The sequence below is a fragment of the Solanum verrucosum genome, unplaced genomic scaffold, assembly GCF_900185275.1.
Source record: "Solanum verrucosum unplaced genomic scaffold, falcon-dt-bn FXZP01000032.1, whole genome shotgun sequence".
NCBI lineage: Eukaryota > Viridiplantae > Streptophyta > Magnoliopsida > Solanales > Solanaceae > Solanum > Solanum verrucosum.
The window spans coordinates 3,646,796-3,664,625 of NW_026020569.1; the positions used below are offsets into that span (position 1 = coordinate 3,646,796).

Below are 17,830 nucleotides of genomic sequence, written 5' to 3' on the forward strand. Positions count from 1 at the left end.
CTTCACCCAAAACCTTTCAAAAAAATTAAAGTTAAAAATTTAAAATAAACATTTATCTCAGCTTATCTGGTCAAGCGGAAAAACTACACATTTTCACATAAAAAAAAAAGTGACTAGTTTTGAAATTGCGGATTGTTTACAAATAGTTGCCGTAAAAGTGATTACCATTGGGCTGAAAGTGAAAGCCCGAATTATAAATATATTATATGGATTATTACACACATTAATAAGTTGCAGAAAATGTCATTGAAACACATACAATCTTACAAAACGTGAATAACAATGTGATGTTCAATTGAAATGCTTTTATATGTAAAAAATACAAATTCAAGAGACTGTAATAGGGACACGAAAAGAGAAAAATGTCCTAGAAAGTCCTCGAGTATTTTCTGATCTCATACATTATCGATGAAATTGAAACAAGATCCTTGTTCAAGGTAGACCCACCATTTATCCTCTTTATACAATCTGAAAGCCTTGTATAATAGAGAAGAAGTTGAGTTAATGCAGCTCTTAGAATGTCCATACCACACAGGAAATTGCTGAAAGAAGTAATCACATCATTGTGCATAAGCTCAATGGCAGCTTTCCATCTGCTTGCAAAGTCCTTTACAATCGGCTCAACTTCAGCAATAGTTATAGGTCTTTCAGTGCCAGTACTTGGATCCTCAGCTGCAATAAGATAATAATCAGGGCATTTCAGAAGGTTTGAGATAAACTGACATGCATAGCATTAACACTTACACCCTCTTGTCTTTACAAACTTGATGAGATCGTTAAAATGCTCCAATAGCAATTCTTCCTGCAATAAAATTGAATATAAGAACAAACCTTTCAACTGCAGTTTATAGTTGTTAAAAATACAGGAATATTTGTACAATCAAGAAGAGAGTTGAATATCATTCAAGAGCTCTCCTACGGATGTTAATTTAACGTTGATTACAAATCCTACTTATTACATCCGCAATAAAAAAACTCATCTAGGAAAAGGCATCCACTATTTGGGGTGCAATCAACACCAAATATTCCTCTTGAAATCAAGCACTCACAAAAAAAATAGATGAACTTAGTTTTATTGGTTCGTTCTAACTGAAACTCAAAGTCCAGCAATAATAGAAAAAGTGGGCTTGGTGTTTGTCAGAGAAACATAACTATAATCAATTCAACATTCTTGGAATGCAAGACTTGAATAGTGTGCTCACCACGAATATGGCTGTGTTATTCTTTAGAAGCTCCTCAAAGTGCTGCTGGATTTTCCCACCATCTGGACCAGCTTCCTGGAAGCAAATGAAAGATTATTTGGTGTTCTAAATTCTCTAGTATTAAATGTTAGTATAATTTAGACTTCTAACTTGTATAAAATCTGCTAACAATGGCGTCAAATGTTTAGATAGGAAACAGTCAATATTGTTACGCTTACAGTTAATGGTTTGCTAAATTTCGGAGTAAAGTAATCAGTGCCACTATCCAGATTTGCAATGTAATAAGAACAGGAATCATGACTTCCGTATCTCTTTTTATTAGACAGACAAGGTGACAAGGGAAATTGTCAGATAGACCCCCATTTTCCTTTATAATTCATCTTTCTTTTGTTGGACATTTATCCAACTAGCATATGAGCATTACCCATATAAATCCACGGCAATGACTTGCACTTTTCATGATTCATTTATTGTTTATCAGAGAATAGAAAACTATAGTAATTTCTTACCTTCAGAACCGATATTATCATGTCATAGTTGTTTATAAGGAATACTGTTTGCAACTTTTGTTTAGCGAACATTTGTGATAGCTTGACAAGCAAGTCATCAACAGCCATTTTGAGTCTCTCCAGATTCAGTTCAAGCTACAAAAGTTAGCAGCAAGTATGAAAGCCAGTCTGGTGAAAGTAAACCACAAAGTAAAGAGTGGACCTTCACATTCTCCAACCTGGCCATCTTTGTATTCTACATTAAGGTGAATAAGGGAGGCAGAAAACTCAGCATAGCGCCTTATGACATAATGTGGGTGAACATCATCTTCCCAGAGAGTCCTGATATTGGCATTTCGCAGGCTGTGGAGGTGCAAGTCAAAGACCATCTTGAACCGTGGCCATAAAGCAATATTGACCTGCCAAGATTCATAAAGACAAAAGTGGAAAGCAGTCCATCATAAAGGAAAGATAACTACAAGAAAACATTTTATTTTTTTATTTTATTTTGGTTCTAATGTTATCATCATGTTGAACTTTCTAAAGACCTTAAGGAGTTGTGTTACATTTATATTCACCTTTGTAGAACTTTCTATTATTATGAATCTTAATTCCTTATTTCTCATTTTGAAATGGTCACCTGAACATATTCTATTGCAAGCTGTTTAATTTTCTCTTTTTGCTGATGTGATGTAGTCCAGCCAAGTATCATGAATCCCAAGATGAAAATTTATATCCCAAATTAATAATATTATATACTTTCAGAACAGGAAACCCTGCATGTCCTAGTTATGATTGTGCAATTGTCCTTTTTCCACATCACAGTAGCAACAAATGGGGAAATACACAAGGATATACATTATAAGGCAACACGTGAATAAGTATCTAGTGAAATTTACAGCTGCCAAGTCCTTTAAGTTCACTTGTACACAAATAGCTCACATGCATGTGCAAAAGGCGGGAACATGGATATTTGTCATTGATGCTGGTGACTTGGTGGTAAAGTGAATTAGATGATACGTACCTTGTCTAAGTATGAATCCAGGCATGGAATTCGGCGCCTGGACATTACAAGCTGGGAAATAAAAGCAGTCCTTAGATAAGAAAAGATTCCAGCAATAATTAAGGGCCATAACAATACATTTGATATCAAGTTCATAAACAAAATCTGGCATGCTATTGGACAAATCACACATGTTCATTAAACACATGATTCCTCAATGAATTTTCTAATCATCAAATACTTCTATAAGCTTTAAAAGATTATACTTCTATAATCAAATTCTTTTATCTTTGAGATTTTCCCCAGTCGTGAAGCATTTTTACCTCAGTACGCTTCAATTATTATTATGTTTTCTTTTGAGCTAAAATTAAAACTTCATTGAAATACTTTGAATTCCAATAATCAAATTTCTTTAGCAGTATGTATGAATATGACTAACTAGTATGAAGAAGATGATATGTGCAACAGTGATATGAACTTAAAGCTCAAGTGGATAAGATTGTTTTAACTTGAACATGTTTGAAAAATCTAATGTACTAGTTGTCATTTTAGCAATTCGTAAGGGTATTTTGGATATCTTTTTGTCTATAGTTTAGAGTCTTTTAGTGTCTCCCAAATTTTGCAGCATGCAATACTTTAGACGCCAAAAATAATGAAAAACTAGAGCAAGTTTGACTTACTAAAAGCTGTCAATCAACTAGTAAAATAGACCAGTAATCCTTGCTTTTCGAAGTTGCTGCCAAACATTTACTAGAGTTATTAGAAAGATCTAGTTTCCCTACTGTATTTTCTGCAAATTTTTCGCAAAACAATGGCATGTGTCTGTTGTGTTAAGACGGATTTGAATCAACAATGTTGTAAAACCCAATCAGATTTCTTCTGTTCTTCTCCTGTACACCCCTTTTTCTCCATTTTTTTTTGTTGTTGTTGGATAACCGTGGTCAAGTGAATCTTGGAACTTTACCCATAGGCAAACTTCCTCTTATAGGATTTTAATACTAGCTGTGTTTGCTTTGAAAGGTAATACCAGAACAGAAGTTTAGGGATATACCTGGTGCTGGTGTATGATGCGAATCATGAGCATTAAGCCAATTGCATCAAAACTATTAGGAAGAATTGTACCGAAATGCTCATCAATTACTGAAAACGGGCCTGATATCACACAAATGTTAATCATTAATCTCATTGAAAATCCAAAAATTTGCATTATTCCTATCAATATTAATATTTGCATATTTCAGCATGTGTGAAGGAGCTTTAGTGCACTGGGCTGCCCTTTTTATATTTCAGCATGTACTGTAGGTATTTGAGAATTGTCATAATACAGATTGAGAGAAGGAGATCTCTACTTAATTTAACGAATTAAAAGCAACATGAGATTAGGTTGATAGTCCTAGGAACTGCATATACAATTTCTGTTAAGCAGGTTGATCTGGAGTTGTCAAGATACTTTTGAAATCTGATTTTTATTTACCAATAAATACTTTAAGAAGCACAATCATGATGTTTATCTGCAGCAAGGTACATAAGGAAATGTCTACTCAAACTCACTACTTCCCATACCAGCAAAAATATCATGAAACATGGTCTGTTCTCCAAAGAAATCATCACAGAAAAGGTACCTAATCAAATAAAAGGAAAAAGCATATTAATACATATTTAACAAGGAAAGCCACCACTCTGCCATTAGGAAAGCTGTACTGTTTCAAAGTGAATTACAAATCAGGCATGGTATTAAAAAAATAGAGTATCGTAGATTACTCAGAAGAAGCAGTATCCATGAGCAGCTTGTGCAAACTCCTGAAAAGGACCTCATATGGATATTTTTTGGAGCTGGCTTCAGCAATATGTGGAATTAATGGAGGTTCATCAATCTCCTGAACACAGTGGAAAGTATATGCCATAAATACTTTCATCTAATCATCATGAACATAGCTGCAACATTTCGTGTATCTCCTATGAATGGGGTGGGGATCAGACCAGATCAAGAGTTGATAGAAAATCGAATAAGTATATAGTTGATTCAACCACTTTTACTTGTATTTCGAGCGCTAGCTGAGCATAAGTAGTGGTCTTTGCGAAACACAAGAAAAGGCCTTGATATAATGGGATTATTTGGATTGTCACAACCTCTAGCAGATGGCTGCAAATTGATTCTAAAAGAGCCTTATTTCACCAAGTAGTGCTGATCTCTCCTTTTTTAGAATGGCTCCCATGGCTAATATATTGAAATCTGGTAGCTCCAGGTCTTTATGAAATTATATAGCAAGTTCTTACATAATATGTTGCATCCATTCAATCGTCTTTATACTTGGACCAATAGATTGAAAATAGGTCAGTGAAGCAGGTATTAAATGATCTACCCATACAGGTTCAACCCAGGCTAAAGGTTGCATAGAAATGTGACATGGAATGAACCAGATAAAAAAAACTTAAAAAAAAAAAAGAACCCAGATGCAACTCATATGGTTCTTGGAGAAACATTTGCCTTAGTCTTCATAGAACACTTCAAAGAGAACTTTCTCCTTAACAAGAAAAAGTAATAGGAGTACTTGAAAATATGACATTTTTTATAAGCAATTTTTGAAGGAAAAAAAATGGCAGTCTACAGAATAAAAAAAACGCAAGAACCAAAGCAGCACATAATACATGATTTTTAGCATTAGATAGATTCCTTCACTTGCACATCATCCTTGAATACTTATGATTTATAGAAAAGAGACTTCATGTTATCTCCATTAAGTATCTGCTATATAAAAGTGCTAAGACCATACACATCTGAAGCTAGTTCTGATGAATTAGTAAGTAGTCATAGATATTCATTCCACTCATCAAGCAATGCATCCTCCAAACGCACTAAATCAAAGTCATCTTCAAACTAAAAAGTAATTCTACCAGAGTGAAACTTACAGATACATTTACACTTAAACAAGCACTAACATTCAATGATGCACAAAAGTCGTAATCTCTGGACTCTGCAGATTTATACAGAGACAATCTTTTTGGTCATAAGATCAAGGCTCAAAGAAAGAAGATGAAAACCTTGAGAATGTTTATCCTTTCTCCAAGAGCAAAAACTGCAGACCTGTTCTTCAATGGTTCTCTTCCTCTCGAAAAAAGACCTGTGCTTCTGGTCTCAACACCTATCAGATCATTAGATGTTGCTATATCCAACTGAAGCTTTTCTAAAGCTTGAATATAAGCGCGGAACTGTGCACTTAGAACCTGGGACACAAATTTTTGCTTTAGTATTCATGAAAGAGCACAATCTCTTTTTTTGAGATTAGTAACAGTATATATATTGATAAAAGCACCAAAGCAATGAATGCCATAGGTAAAGGGTAGGATAGATCAGTTGATCTACCTTATAATTACAAAAGAATAGCATGTCAACCAAAAATTCTGTGTCCTCTACATGACTTTCTTTACACCAAAAATGAAATGAAAGAGCACAATCTCTTGTTAGCCAAAGCATATTAAGGCTGTTATCACCTGTACATGTGATCACTGTGATTGATAACATTCTCTAGAGCTTACAAGATGAAAGAGAAGCTACAATACTAAATATAACAATAAGTTGAGGCAACCCAGATCTATGACAATAGCTTAAGACTGATTAGACTAAGGCATACCAAACATTAGGCAAAACACCAAATTAAGTCATGTAGTCTGTCTTTTCTCGAGAGATATAAGGTGTTTTACTGTCTTCCATACAACACGGAAAAACATTTAGAACTCATACACAAAAAATTTAAATCTTAAAGGATGGGCACCAAAGGAACAGTCAAGTTAAGCACTCAGGGACCTTAAGAATATAAAATCCTCCTTCAAACTTGCACGTCAAGAGCTACCACATCGATCTCAATGAGTTACACATCTAAGAACTCAAAATCTTTACTATCGATCCATCAAACATCTAAGCTAGCAAAATTATTCAAAATGAATAAATAAAGTAAAACTTAACCTTGTTCATTGTGTCAATATATGCAGCTCGAACCTCAAGATACACCTCCTTCCCATGCTCCTTGAGAAATGAAAGAATGTACCTGCGAAATAATTGCAAAAATACCTTCAATTGCATGTTTGGATAAATCCAGGAAATTGAAAGGTGAAAAGAAATTAGAAGGAAGCATTGAAGCTGATGATCATCATAATTTTAAGTTATGGACCTCTTAAGAAGAACTCGTCCTGCTTGATATCATATAAGTGGACCACAATGCAATAAAAGGTATTGCCCCCCAAAACACCAGGATAGCACATAAATTTGGCTTTGTTTCTACATATTTTGTTTATTTTTTCGAAGTTTTTTAAGAACTTGTTTGTTTTAAAAAGGAAAAACCTGTTTGTTTAAGTTTTTTTCCAAACAGCTATTTCAAGTTCTTCAAAAAGAATCTATGGAGAGTAACAATGAAGCACCTTTATTCTTCTTCCACACACAAAACACTCCTTAATTTTCAGTACTCAAAAAACTGCAACTCTTCAACCATGTCTGGTTTTTGAAGATACCTTTTTAACGGACAGGTAACCAAAAGGAACGAAAGAAGCTTCTTGAAGTGACAAAATTTCATTGGTATTTTTATGTAAAAGGTAAATCTGTTTAAAGATTCTCCAACGTCCTAACGGCTGACAACAATATAGTAGCTAAACAAAACAGTACTGCAGTTAGGGGCACTAAAAACCAGTGGCACATGTACCTTGCCCAGTGTCACTGGACAATCGCTTGGTCAAAAAAATTTACTAGATACATATAAGCAAACTAAAATATTGGGTATAAATATGAAAAATGACACTGCTTGTTATTATAGTGATTTATTGATTTCTTCACTTCTTCAAACGTTGATACCGCTCACGAAAACTCTTGTGTATGCCACAGCTAAAAACCAAACAAAAAATGTTGCTATCTACGATATGTTTAGCGGGATAATTTATAATCAATGGTTCTTCTTGGATGCTTTCATTCAGGTAAATGGGAGAGAAGGAAATACGTTGTGAACAAACAAACTAGCTAGTCATCAGTAGTCAGGAAGAAAGGAATGAGAAATACAAATAGACTCCCTCCGTTTCAAATTTTTTGTCTTACTTTCCTTTCTACTCTGTTTCGAAAAGAATGTCACTTTCCTTTTTTGGTAACTCTTTAATTCTAGTTTTCCACATTGCATGTTTAAGACTACAAGATTCAAGGGCATTTTGGTACACTCCACATATTTTTAATGTAAGACACAAGATTCAAAAATCCTCTTTACTTTCTTAAACTTAGCACCAGGTCAAAACCAGACAAACAAATTGAAACGAAGGGAGTATGATAGAAACCAAAAGAAGATGCCACTCACTTATATTTTAGGAGGACACTCTGCTGAAGGATCTGGATATTAGTTTTGGGTTTCCTTAAAGCGTATAGCTTCTGAACCATGAAATCAAACACCTAAAAGAGGAACAAGAAAGTGGATTAGATGTGACAACTGACAAAAAATATTCTTGCTTATCTAAGACTCTTCTTATTGGTAAGCCAATTACGAGTCAAACCCCCTAAGAACAAGCACATGCATTAAGTAAAAACAATAATTAGACATCATTTATCACCCTATGAGGGCACAACTTTGTCGTGGAGTGGCGAGTGCATTAAAAAGAACAGTGTGAATTTGAGGCATTGAAATCCTAGAAGGTACAAGTTTATTTCCTTTTTCCAGTTAAGAAATGTAGAGAAAAGTGTTTGAGAGACTGAGCAAGACAAGGAGGTTCACATAGACAGAAGGTAGCAATGAAAATTACACGCAACTATGGCTGATGCAAATTCAGAATACGATGCAAAAATGTTTCAAATTTTGATAATAATAATAACCTGTAGAATTGAATTGGAGGGTAATCCATTGTACAGTGAAAGAAGGATACTCAGAAGTCAGAATATAATGGTCAAATGTTTCAAATTTTGATATATATACGAAGTTTGTAGTTAAATTGGGAGAATACTCATTGAACAGTAAAAGAAGGCACAGGAAAAATGAAAGCACAGATATTACTCAGAGAGTCGAGAGCGATCTCCAGATAAGAATAAGTGTTATGGACGGAGCAGATTGAATGAGAGATAAGATGCAGACTGGAAAGAATCCAGGAAACACGGAGAAATTTAAGTGGAGTAAAAATGTTTAGAGGGTGAGGTCCAGCAAAGACACAGTGGTTGAGCAAGAGCAGGAAGTGAAGCAAAAAGATGAGAACTAAGGATGTTATTGCTGCCTGAGATTGGCTTGGTTGCTTACCTGAATTTTTTTTAATTTAATGTTTCGGATCTATTAACTTACTGCTGCCTGAGATTGGCTTGGTTGCTTACCTGGATGTTTTTTTAATTTAATGTTTCGGATCTATTAACTTACTTTTGAAGGGCATTTAAACATTCATTTTCAAAATTATGGTGGGAAACACAAAAAACCCTTTCCATTCAATATCTCTATGGGGTAAAAACGATAACATTTTTCTCCTTTAGTACAATCTTTTGGGTACTGAGATAATAACCTATTTTTCATGAGTGATGATACAGTTTTCACTTTTGTACAGCTTGTTTTCTTGGCTTATTGGTTGAATTGGCTGTCACTGTAACCTAGCACGCCTTTTTTTTTAATTGAAAAAAAGTCAGACATATCTCGATTTGACTGGCATCCTTGCGCATAGGACATGCTAATCTTATCGGTTCTCATACAGTACCAATTTTATTCGATATCCCCAAAGAGACTAGCCTTGCACTCCGTATTACATACCTTGGAAACTCGGCATACACTAGACTACTCGGCATATACGTACCTTGGAGACTGCTTTCTGCCGAAGTTTTTCTAGCTCAGGCTGCACATCTTTCAGAGCTTTTGATGTTTTAACTGTGGGATCTGCATCTGCACACTTCAGTTTTTTACTCAAAATCTCAAGGGTCCTCATGTATTCCTCATTAACCTAAAAACATTTGATTTAATGTTGCATGAAAGGTTAGAAGCCATTAGTGAACAATGCTTTCAAATATGCAATTTTTGAAGATTAAACATCTGAAAGAATGATGTAATACAGAGAAAGAAAAAGATCTAATGTATTATATTTTCCATGGTTCAGAAGAGCAAATGGTTATTATTTTTATTTTTTGAGAAGAGCTGATGATCAACTAGAAGAAACTTTCCAAACAAAGCCCCATTATCAAATGTAGTAATGTAATACCAGCAAAGCAAACACCAAAAAAGGAGGGAAAAACAAAAGAAGAAGTGAGAAAGTTTGTCCACGTTAACAGTCAACTACCAGAAAGAACAGTGTTTTATCGTAGACTCGTATGCCAGGAGGGAGAAATGATGGAAAAAAAGAAAGAAACGAGAAAGTCCAGTGTTTAACAGTCTACAAAGACTACAACCAAGAAGATGAGTTTTCTATTGTAATTTACTAAATTATTTAGCAGTGCCATGTAAACCTTAAAAGTTAAATCAATAATCACTTGAAAGAAATGAATTAACCAAGATACTACAGTCAATCACCCCAACATGTCACATCATTGTCCTCAAAATCATATGAAAGACTATGGCAACCCATTCACCCCTTTATTCCTCTACTTGAACTTCACATTTGCCATTTTCCCTCATTGTTATTCTTTTTGGAATAGCTATAGGATACAATGTAAGAATAAATATGAGGAACAAACAAACCAAGGAGCCAAAAGCACCTCTTCATCAACAATTATGTCTATCATCCTTGGAGGAACAATAATATCTTCAACAAACTTTGCCAGCTTTGACTCTGCCACCTGCAAAATAACATAACCATTTAGCAAGTACACTACTGACATCGGAAAGTATCTTCCTACCTCAAACATCAAGACTCACATATGGTTGTCATATCAAGTATACTGGACCCACAGCATAACCAATTTGCACTAACATCCATCTAATAAGTCTAAGAAGAGTTACATCATGAAAAACATAAAGAAGTGAAGTGTCTACGAGATTAAATTGGAAAATTTTACTGATAAGTGTTAAAACCTTTTATTGGAATTGCCTACAGCACTACGGTTGTGCTGAAGAAGCTTTACAAAAAGTGCAAGGAACCGATCAGACAAATGATATCATGCATATCATGTACAAAAGAAAGTCTGCACCAAAAAGCTAATAAAGGGATGGTTCTATTCTTAAAACTGAAATTAAATTGAAATTCCCAGTAAATTATTGCATAACTGTGAACAGCTAATTTGGTGAGTCTTTCAGAAGTTCATGAAATCAAATCGATATCAGATAAAAATGGTAAATGGTATTCAGCAAATTTGAAAGGACACATGCTCTGATCCAAGCACGTAACAGTAGCCACACCTACGAAGATGACAACAGCGACAGCAAAAAGAATATATGTTTTCTTCTATTCATTATCTTTAAACTATGAATCTCCAGGTGGCAACGATCACTACCAAAATGTACTAGAAGTAATAAGAGATAACAATTCTGTTAATTGGATAAGGGTAATCTACCAAGAAATTTTCCTGTTTCTTTGGTGGTGTTGAAGCCTTTTGAGAAAATATATAGACAAAACTTGTGTGTGTGAGGGGGGGATGAGATTTAGACAGACTTTTAGTGAAAGAGCCCACCATCCACGACTGATTTACTCATAAGGTCTTCTACAGAAAGTAATGTAAAAAGTAAGATAGCAGAAATGTATAAGATAAAGAAAATGGCCAATACCACACATTCGGACCAAATAATAACCTTCACATATGAAATACAGTTAGTATACTTTATTCATTGAGACTGATAATTTCACATATGAACATTAAAATACATTCCAACAATAGCCGTCAGTATCAACATTGCTTCAGAATTAGAAGGTAGCAAATAATCTACAGATGTAACTTACATGAAACCAAATAAAGGAAGCCCAAGATTAAACTATAAACAGTAAAGGCAGGTCCATCCATTAACAATAATACCTTGCGATTCTTAAGCCTCAGTCCCATATCCATAGACTTCTCTTGGAGAATTTTGATATCCGAACTTATAGAACCTATCTCTGCCTGGCAGATAAAACAGTGAATATCAAGTCTTGATGACAAAACATACAGGCAAGTTCACTTTTAAGATGTTATGTAGTATTTCTTTAATTTCTTCCATTTTCTTCTTTGTATGGTGAGGGAAGGCAGAGACAGAGAAATCCTGATAGTGATTTTACCCCAAAATAAAACCACAATATTACTAACGGTGACAAGTCGACCTACTTTCACCACTTATCAATCATATCATCTCCGGAACAAACAAAGTTAGAAGCCTCAATCATAGCTGATTTTCTTAAGCAGGAAAAAAATTGTCATCCAATTTAACATGATATTGATGGAGAGTACCTGAAATCCACTGAGAAGAGTCTCCATCTGTGATAGAATCATGTCGCAATCACGAATTTGATCATGAAGTGAGACGAGATTATCACTTTCCTTTATGTAATCCTATTGATTTGATAAAAGAGCACATATCATTATAATGTCATTATAACCAAATTTACAAGACACTCCCCCAAGAAACTAGCACATAAGTATGAAATAATTGTATCGTATTGTCATTATACCCAAGTTCATTAGGCTTCACATGAATTTGTATTGTGACAACTAGATTTATTAAATCTATTTCTGAAAAGAAATATGATGATTGGCTAAGGATAAAGAGAAAATTGTAAACTATAGTGCAAGGGTATTTAGAAGCTCGACGAAATCGGCAATGGTTCAATGCTGATCATAGACCAACATCAAAGAAAGAAACATTTGTAAATTTCTGAGGCACGTGAGAAATGAGTGAAGACAAGTGTCCTTTATGTGTCCCGAGTTGAATTATACATACAACTTGAGTATTTTTAGTGCAGGTCGAGAAAAACTTGACCAAATTCTAGCAAGGAAAATGAAGGCACTAAGTGGAGAAAACAATCACGGGAGAGTAAAGAAGAAATAAGACAATATGGCTCTCGAACCTAGACGCGTTGAAAGATAAACTGAGCATGGAATGAAATAAGAGAGCATTCGAGAGGATAGAGAATGACGATGTACATTTGAAGAACAGACTCTCTTTTCTAGTGTCTTTTATGCACGCCGTGAGGTTCCAATTTATGTAGAAGACAGGTGTCTTTCATGGAGAATCACATTAGGTTGTAAATTAGCTACTATTTGGTGTACTGCTTGCTTGTATACAGGATATTTTTCTGTTATTAATAAAATCGTTTATCTAATAAAAAAGGAACCAAGAAAAGAAGTATGTCAAAGAAGAAAATACGGAGAAGACAATTGCACGGGGAAAAGGCTGGCAAGCTAAAGAGATTAATTGGAGACTAAGGTCCAAATGCTTATGGATTCAATATGGAGACAAGAGCGAGGTTCTTTTAGAAAATTATCAAGGCAAAAGGAAAAGGTAAATACTGCTCATAAACGATGGTGGGAGGGAACATGCAAGAAGATGCAGATTTATTGATCCATTACACAGTTAAACAAGGAAACCCATGTACTTGTAAAGACTTTTGTTATTAGCAATCACTGGGTACTCAAAAAAATCACTGGGTACTAAGTTGAATGAAAATATCTTACATTTCTTTCAAAAATTAAAAAATAAATAAAAATCCAGAAAGTAAAATGCATGATAAACCTAAACGCTCCAAACTGGAACAGCTGAACAACTCAAATTCCCAAGTTATGTATACACACCAAACAAAGTTACCAATTTCAAAAAAAAAAAAAAATACAGACAAAACAGTGTTTAATGTATTATTACAACAAACCTGGATAGAATCCAATTCAACTTGCCGCAAATTATTTTCAACGCCTTTAGTGTATTCCCGCAACGTTGTACCTTTAGAAAGTATGTTTGCAACAACCTTTGCATACAAATAAGGCAAATACAGACCCAATATCAGTGTCCCCAAACCTATCCTCTCAAAGGGGATAAAAATTGGAGTAAACTGTAACAAATATCCAGCTTTAATCGGAAATAGATTCAGCTGTTACTACAAAGAAAGAGACATAAATGTATAATCTTCTTACATCATCAGCTTGACATTCCTGTAACTCTTCCTCGAGTCCCTCAAGGGATATATCATCACTGGAAAGAAAGAAGATGAATGTCCTAAATTTCATCTTATATAGAGGGTCGAGAATGAAAACTTACAAGCATTATAGCAAAATTAGCAAATCTAGTCCACGAAATGAAACTAAACCTGGTAGTTTCATCATCAACATTCAAATCGCCAACGAAGGATCCCAAATCCAAGAAGGGTTTCTGCCCATTATTAGCATTGGCCGAAATTCACAGATGTAAGGCAACACAAGGATATGAAAATGTGCACATACTAAAGCAGGAAACTTCTGGAAAACGAGAGAAACAACTGTTTACCGATGTGTTGCCAGCCACCTCCACCATAGCAACTTGAGCAAACCAACAACTTTCTACTGATCTACACTGTACAGCTATCTAAGAGTAAGCCAGATCAAACATTTCTATATTCAGAATAGAACCACAAAAAAAAAGAAGTTTCTCTGAAACCCGCTTCGTGATGATGTTCTGGAAATGATCTAGAAGGTCTTCAGAGTTTAATGATCTTATTGTAAATATGGCTCAAGTACTGACTATGTACTGTTGTAGTAATATACAAAGTTACCTGTTTCAAGGAAAAAAAAGGGTTTCAGAGTTTAATCACTGTGTTCCGACTTCTTTATCGCCAGGAAAGGGCACAAGCTTTACTACATACAGCACAAATACATTGAATGGTACACAGGTGATTTTGTCAACAAGACCATTTTTTTTTTAAGGAACAAAAGGTGATTTTGTCAAAAACACCCTGGAATACAGTTAACCAAGTCAGGGTATTTTTTGTTGTTATTATTATTGTTATATGTAAACACGGGCTTGTACTAAAATGGGTATGTATAATATATGGCATTCAACTTATCCATAATAACTAGGCGAGTTCAGAATGAATAGTTAATATATTTTCAATTGAAAACGTATAGCGATTTGAATATGGAACTTTTCGCAGAGAGATTATTGGTTATTTGCTGCTATGTAACAAAAATATCTTAGGTGTAAAATACTTTTTATTAATCTTATGGGGTTAAATATTACTGATTTAAGTAGAAAACTAGTACACATTTTATGATCAAAGTTGCATTAGTTATGGAGAGGGAGATGTCGAGGAGTTGCTAATTCAGTGATCCAACAAGTACTGGATAAGTTACATTCAACTTATCCAAAATAACTAAGCGAGTTCAGAATGAATGGTTATACTTTAAATTACAAATGTATAGCAATTTGAATATGGAACTTCGCAGCAAGAGATTATTTGGTTATTTGCTGCTATGTGACGAAAATATCTTAGGTGTTATACTTTTTATTAATCTTATGGGGTTAATACTACTGATTTGAGACAAAAACTAGTACACATTTTATGATTAAAGTTGAATTAGTCATGGAGAGGGAGATGTCGAGGAGTTACTAATTCGGTGATCCAACAAGTAATGTTTTACAAAGTCACCAAAATCATTGAACATTCATTAGAGAAGCATATGCAAACCAACTAAAAAGTCTAACAAATTCAAGATCGCATATCTAAATTATTTTATTGATTAAATATACAGCACTAAGACCCTATCAATATTCATTTTTTTTGGCCAAGCGTTTGGGAAGTCAAACACACTTTCTTTTGGAAATCTGAAGTGTTCGTCAATAAAGGAAAAACGTTTGTGAGAACAGAAGCAGTTTTTCAGCTAAGGGAAAGAATTTTTTTTATTTTTTTAATAGGTAACAACTTGTTTATAAACAAAAGTTCAGCACCAAAGGGGTCAGAGGGGTAGTTACAGTTTCTCTAGGGGAAAGAAGTGAAGCTACATTAAAAGAAGAAAAAAAAAATATTCTTAGTAATTGCACCAGTATCTTAGCCAACTCCTCAAGATATAACATTCTAGAAAAAACTAAAGCTCACGGTTAGTAACTGATTGAGGCCAATAACCTTGAGACTCTTTGCCCCAGTTTCACTAGGAATGGCAGATCATGGAGGAATTATACAGTGCATTAAGAAAGTACCAGTAGTGGGAAAAAATAGCATGTGCACCACTCACCGCCCAGGACAACACTTTTCCATCCGAGGTTCAACATGTCTCTGACTCCTTATACATATCGTCTCCAAACGACCAACTCCTAGTAAGAGCAACCTAATATGAGCGTGTGAACGATTGAACTGAGGAGGGGTGATTAAACAGGGCATGACACATCTTCAGCTCACCGAGGACATGACCCTAAATAGGCAAGCATGGAAGTCGAGGTTTAAGGCAGAAGATTAGTAAGCAAGAGAGAGAATTCCCTCTCTTCTGGGAGAGAGCATGAATCTAGTTTAGAACACCTTATTTGATTCCTCTTCTCCTTATCGTACTATCATTACTACTCTTCTGTTATCTCATTGTCCAATTTTTACTACTATTGTTGTTTCTTTTACTTTGGCTATCTTTCATTTGGTGTCGTTACTTTTCTTCAATTAGTTATTTTCATCACATCTTTTTCACTCTTGTATTTCTCGAACCTATTTCGAAAATTACTTTTTTGAGCCGAAGGTTTTTCAAAAACAATCTCTCTACCCCACAAAGGTAGGGGTAAGGTCTGCGTAAACCCACCCTCCCCAAACCCCATTTGTGGGATCTCACTAAGTCTGTTGTTGTTGTTAATGACCACACAACCATTGTCAGACCTCCTATAATCTGAGTGTGGGCGTGAATGACCTTCCATGACGTAGACTTCCACCCGTCCATCCCATGGTAACGCTCATTTAATCCACTGATTGAGTCATGGGGACAGAGTCTCGCGGACTCCTCAACCACCCCGCATTAGTTGGGATGCGTATCTGCATGGCAATTGTCAATTAGCAACCCACTTCTTCTCAACGGAGATTCCAATTGGTCTTGGACTCCAAGAGACCTCGGCCCTATAAATAGAAGACCTCAAACAAACAACAGAACAAGGGATATTACTTTAAGAACTACGCACTCTCACAAGACAACCAAACTTCACCATTGTACTTCTGTATTTACTGTCATTGTCTTTATACTTAAGCTTTCTGGAATTAGTTTGATCCTAAGATATTCAAACGAAGCCTTGTAGGGTCGTGGATAGGAGTGATTAAATCATATGAGTTACTTGTCTTTGTTGTTTGTCACTTCAATTACTTTACTTATGGTAAGGACTTCTCCCTATAATACCTATCTTGAAAATTGGACATTTCAAAGCACTGTCTTTAATCCAAACAAGAATAACCCGTTTAACATAAGAAAACAAACCCTTTAAACATTAAAAGAAAAAATGGCGAAGAGAAACAGAAGTCTCGGTAGTAATAATGTCGAACAGATGCATTTGAAAGCAAACAGATCATAATCGATCCATAGCATGTAACAACAACAAAACCAGAAGACGCTATTGTAGAAAGCTAGACGTAAATCATCCAAAGGGAAAAGTAGTAGAAGAAAGCTACCTGATAGCCGTGAAGAGCCAAGAAGAGATCTGAAATTTTGAGATTGGGATTTAATTCTCTGAATAGGAAAAAAGAGGTGGGGTGATTTAGGCCAAAAAGAAGAAAGAAAAAATGGAGAGAAATAATTTGGAGGGACAACACAGTGAAATCACATTTACCTCATAAACTTACCGTAATGAAAATCTAATTATTTAAGAATATCCTAATATTATTTAGATTAAAATCAAATTTACTTCAAGTAAGTATGAATAATATCCCTTGTTCCATTATGGCATATCCTTCCAGCAAATATTTTAGTATATAATTGAAGTTTATTTTTTACTATCTTTTTTTTAATTTTAAATTATGACAAAATATTTGTTTATGTTTAAAAAATGCTAAATATAAAATTTAAATAAAATACTAATTTTATCTGGTACTATATGAATAAATGATTTTTAGTGATTTATATGACAATTGATAGTAATGGTGATTGTGTGTTTTAATTTGTGATGGTGTTTGACCGGTGATAGTAGTTATGGATTGTATTTTATGGTATACTAGTTGACACTTGACAATAAGGGTTAACCTGGTTGGTAATGGCGATGAGGAATGATTAGTAGTGGAATTATATTAATAGCTAACGACGATGATAAATGATGATGTCA

At 34.6% G+C, this 17,830-nt stretch overlaps 1 protein-coding gene and 1 non-coding gene across 2 annotated transcripts; both read right to left on the reverse strand.

Moving 5' to 3' along the window:
* Window positions 1–204: 204 nt before the first annotated feature.
* Window positions 205–17,321, reverse strand: LOC125810874 (vacuolar protein sorting-associated protein 52 A-like). Its single transcript, XM_049490368.1, has 21 exons — window positions 17,184–17,321; window positions 14,063–14,327; window positions 13,887–13,948; window positions 13,714–13,771; window positions 13,452–13,547; window positions 12,037–12,138; window positions 11,629–11,712; window positions 10,378–10,458; window positions 9,486–9,629; window positions 8,024–8,115; window positions 6,658–6,739; window positions 5,736–5,918; window positions 4,455–4,570; window positions 4,257–4,315; window positions 3,745–3,845; window positions 2,715–2,765; window positions 1,930–2,109; window positions 1,712–1,846; window positions 1,203–1,277; window positions 745–802; window positions 205–672 (listed from the first exon to the last, which is right to left on the reverse strand). Exons 2-21 carry the CDS (start codon window positions 14,087–14,089, stop codon window positions 368–370), a joined length of 2,091 nt encoding a protein of 696 aa, XP_049346325.1. The 5' UTR covers window positions 14,090–14,327; window positions 17,184–17,321; the 3' UTR covers window positions 205–367.
* On the reverse strand, window positions 9,311–9,417 carry LOC125811210 (U6 spliceosomal RNA). Its single transcript, XR_007441908.1, has one exon. It is a non-coding gene; the product is annotated as a U6 spliceosomal RNA (small nuclear RNA).
* Window positions 17,322–17,830: the final 509 nt, after the last annotated feature.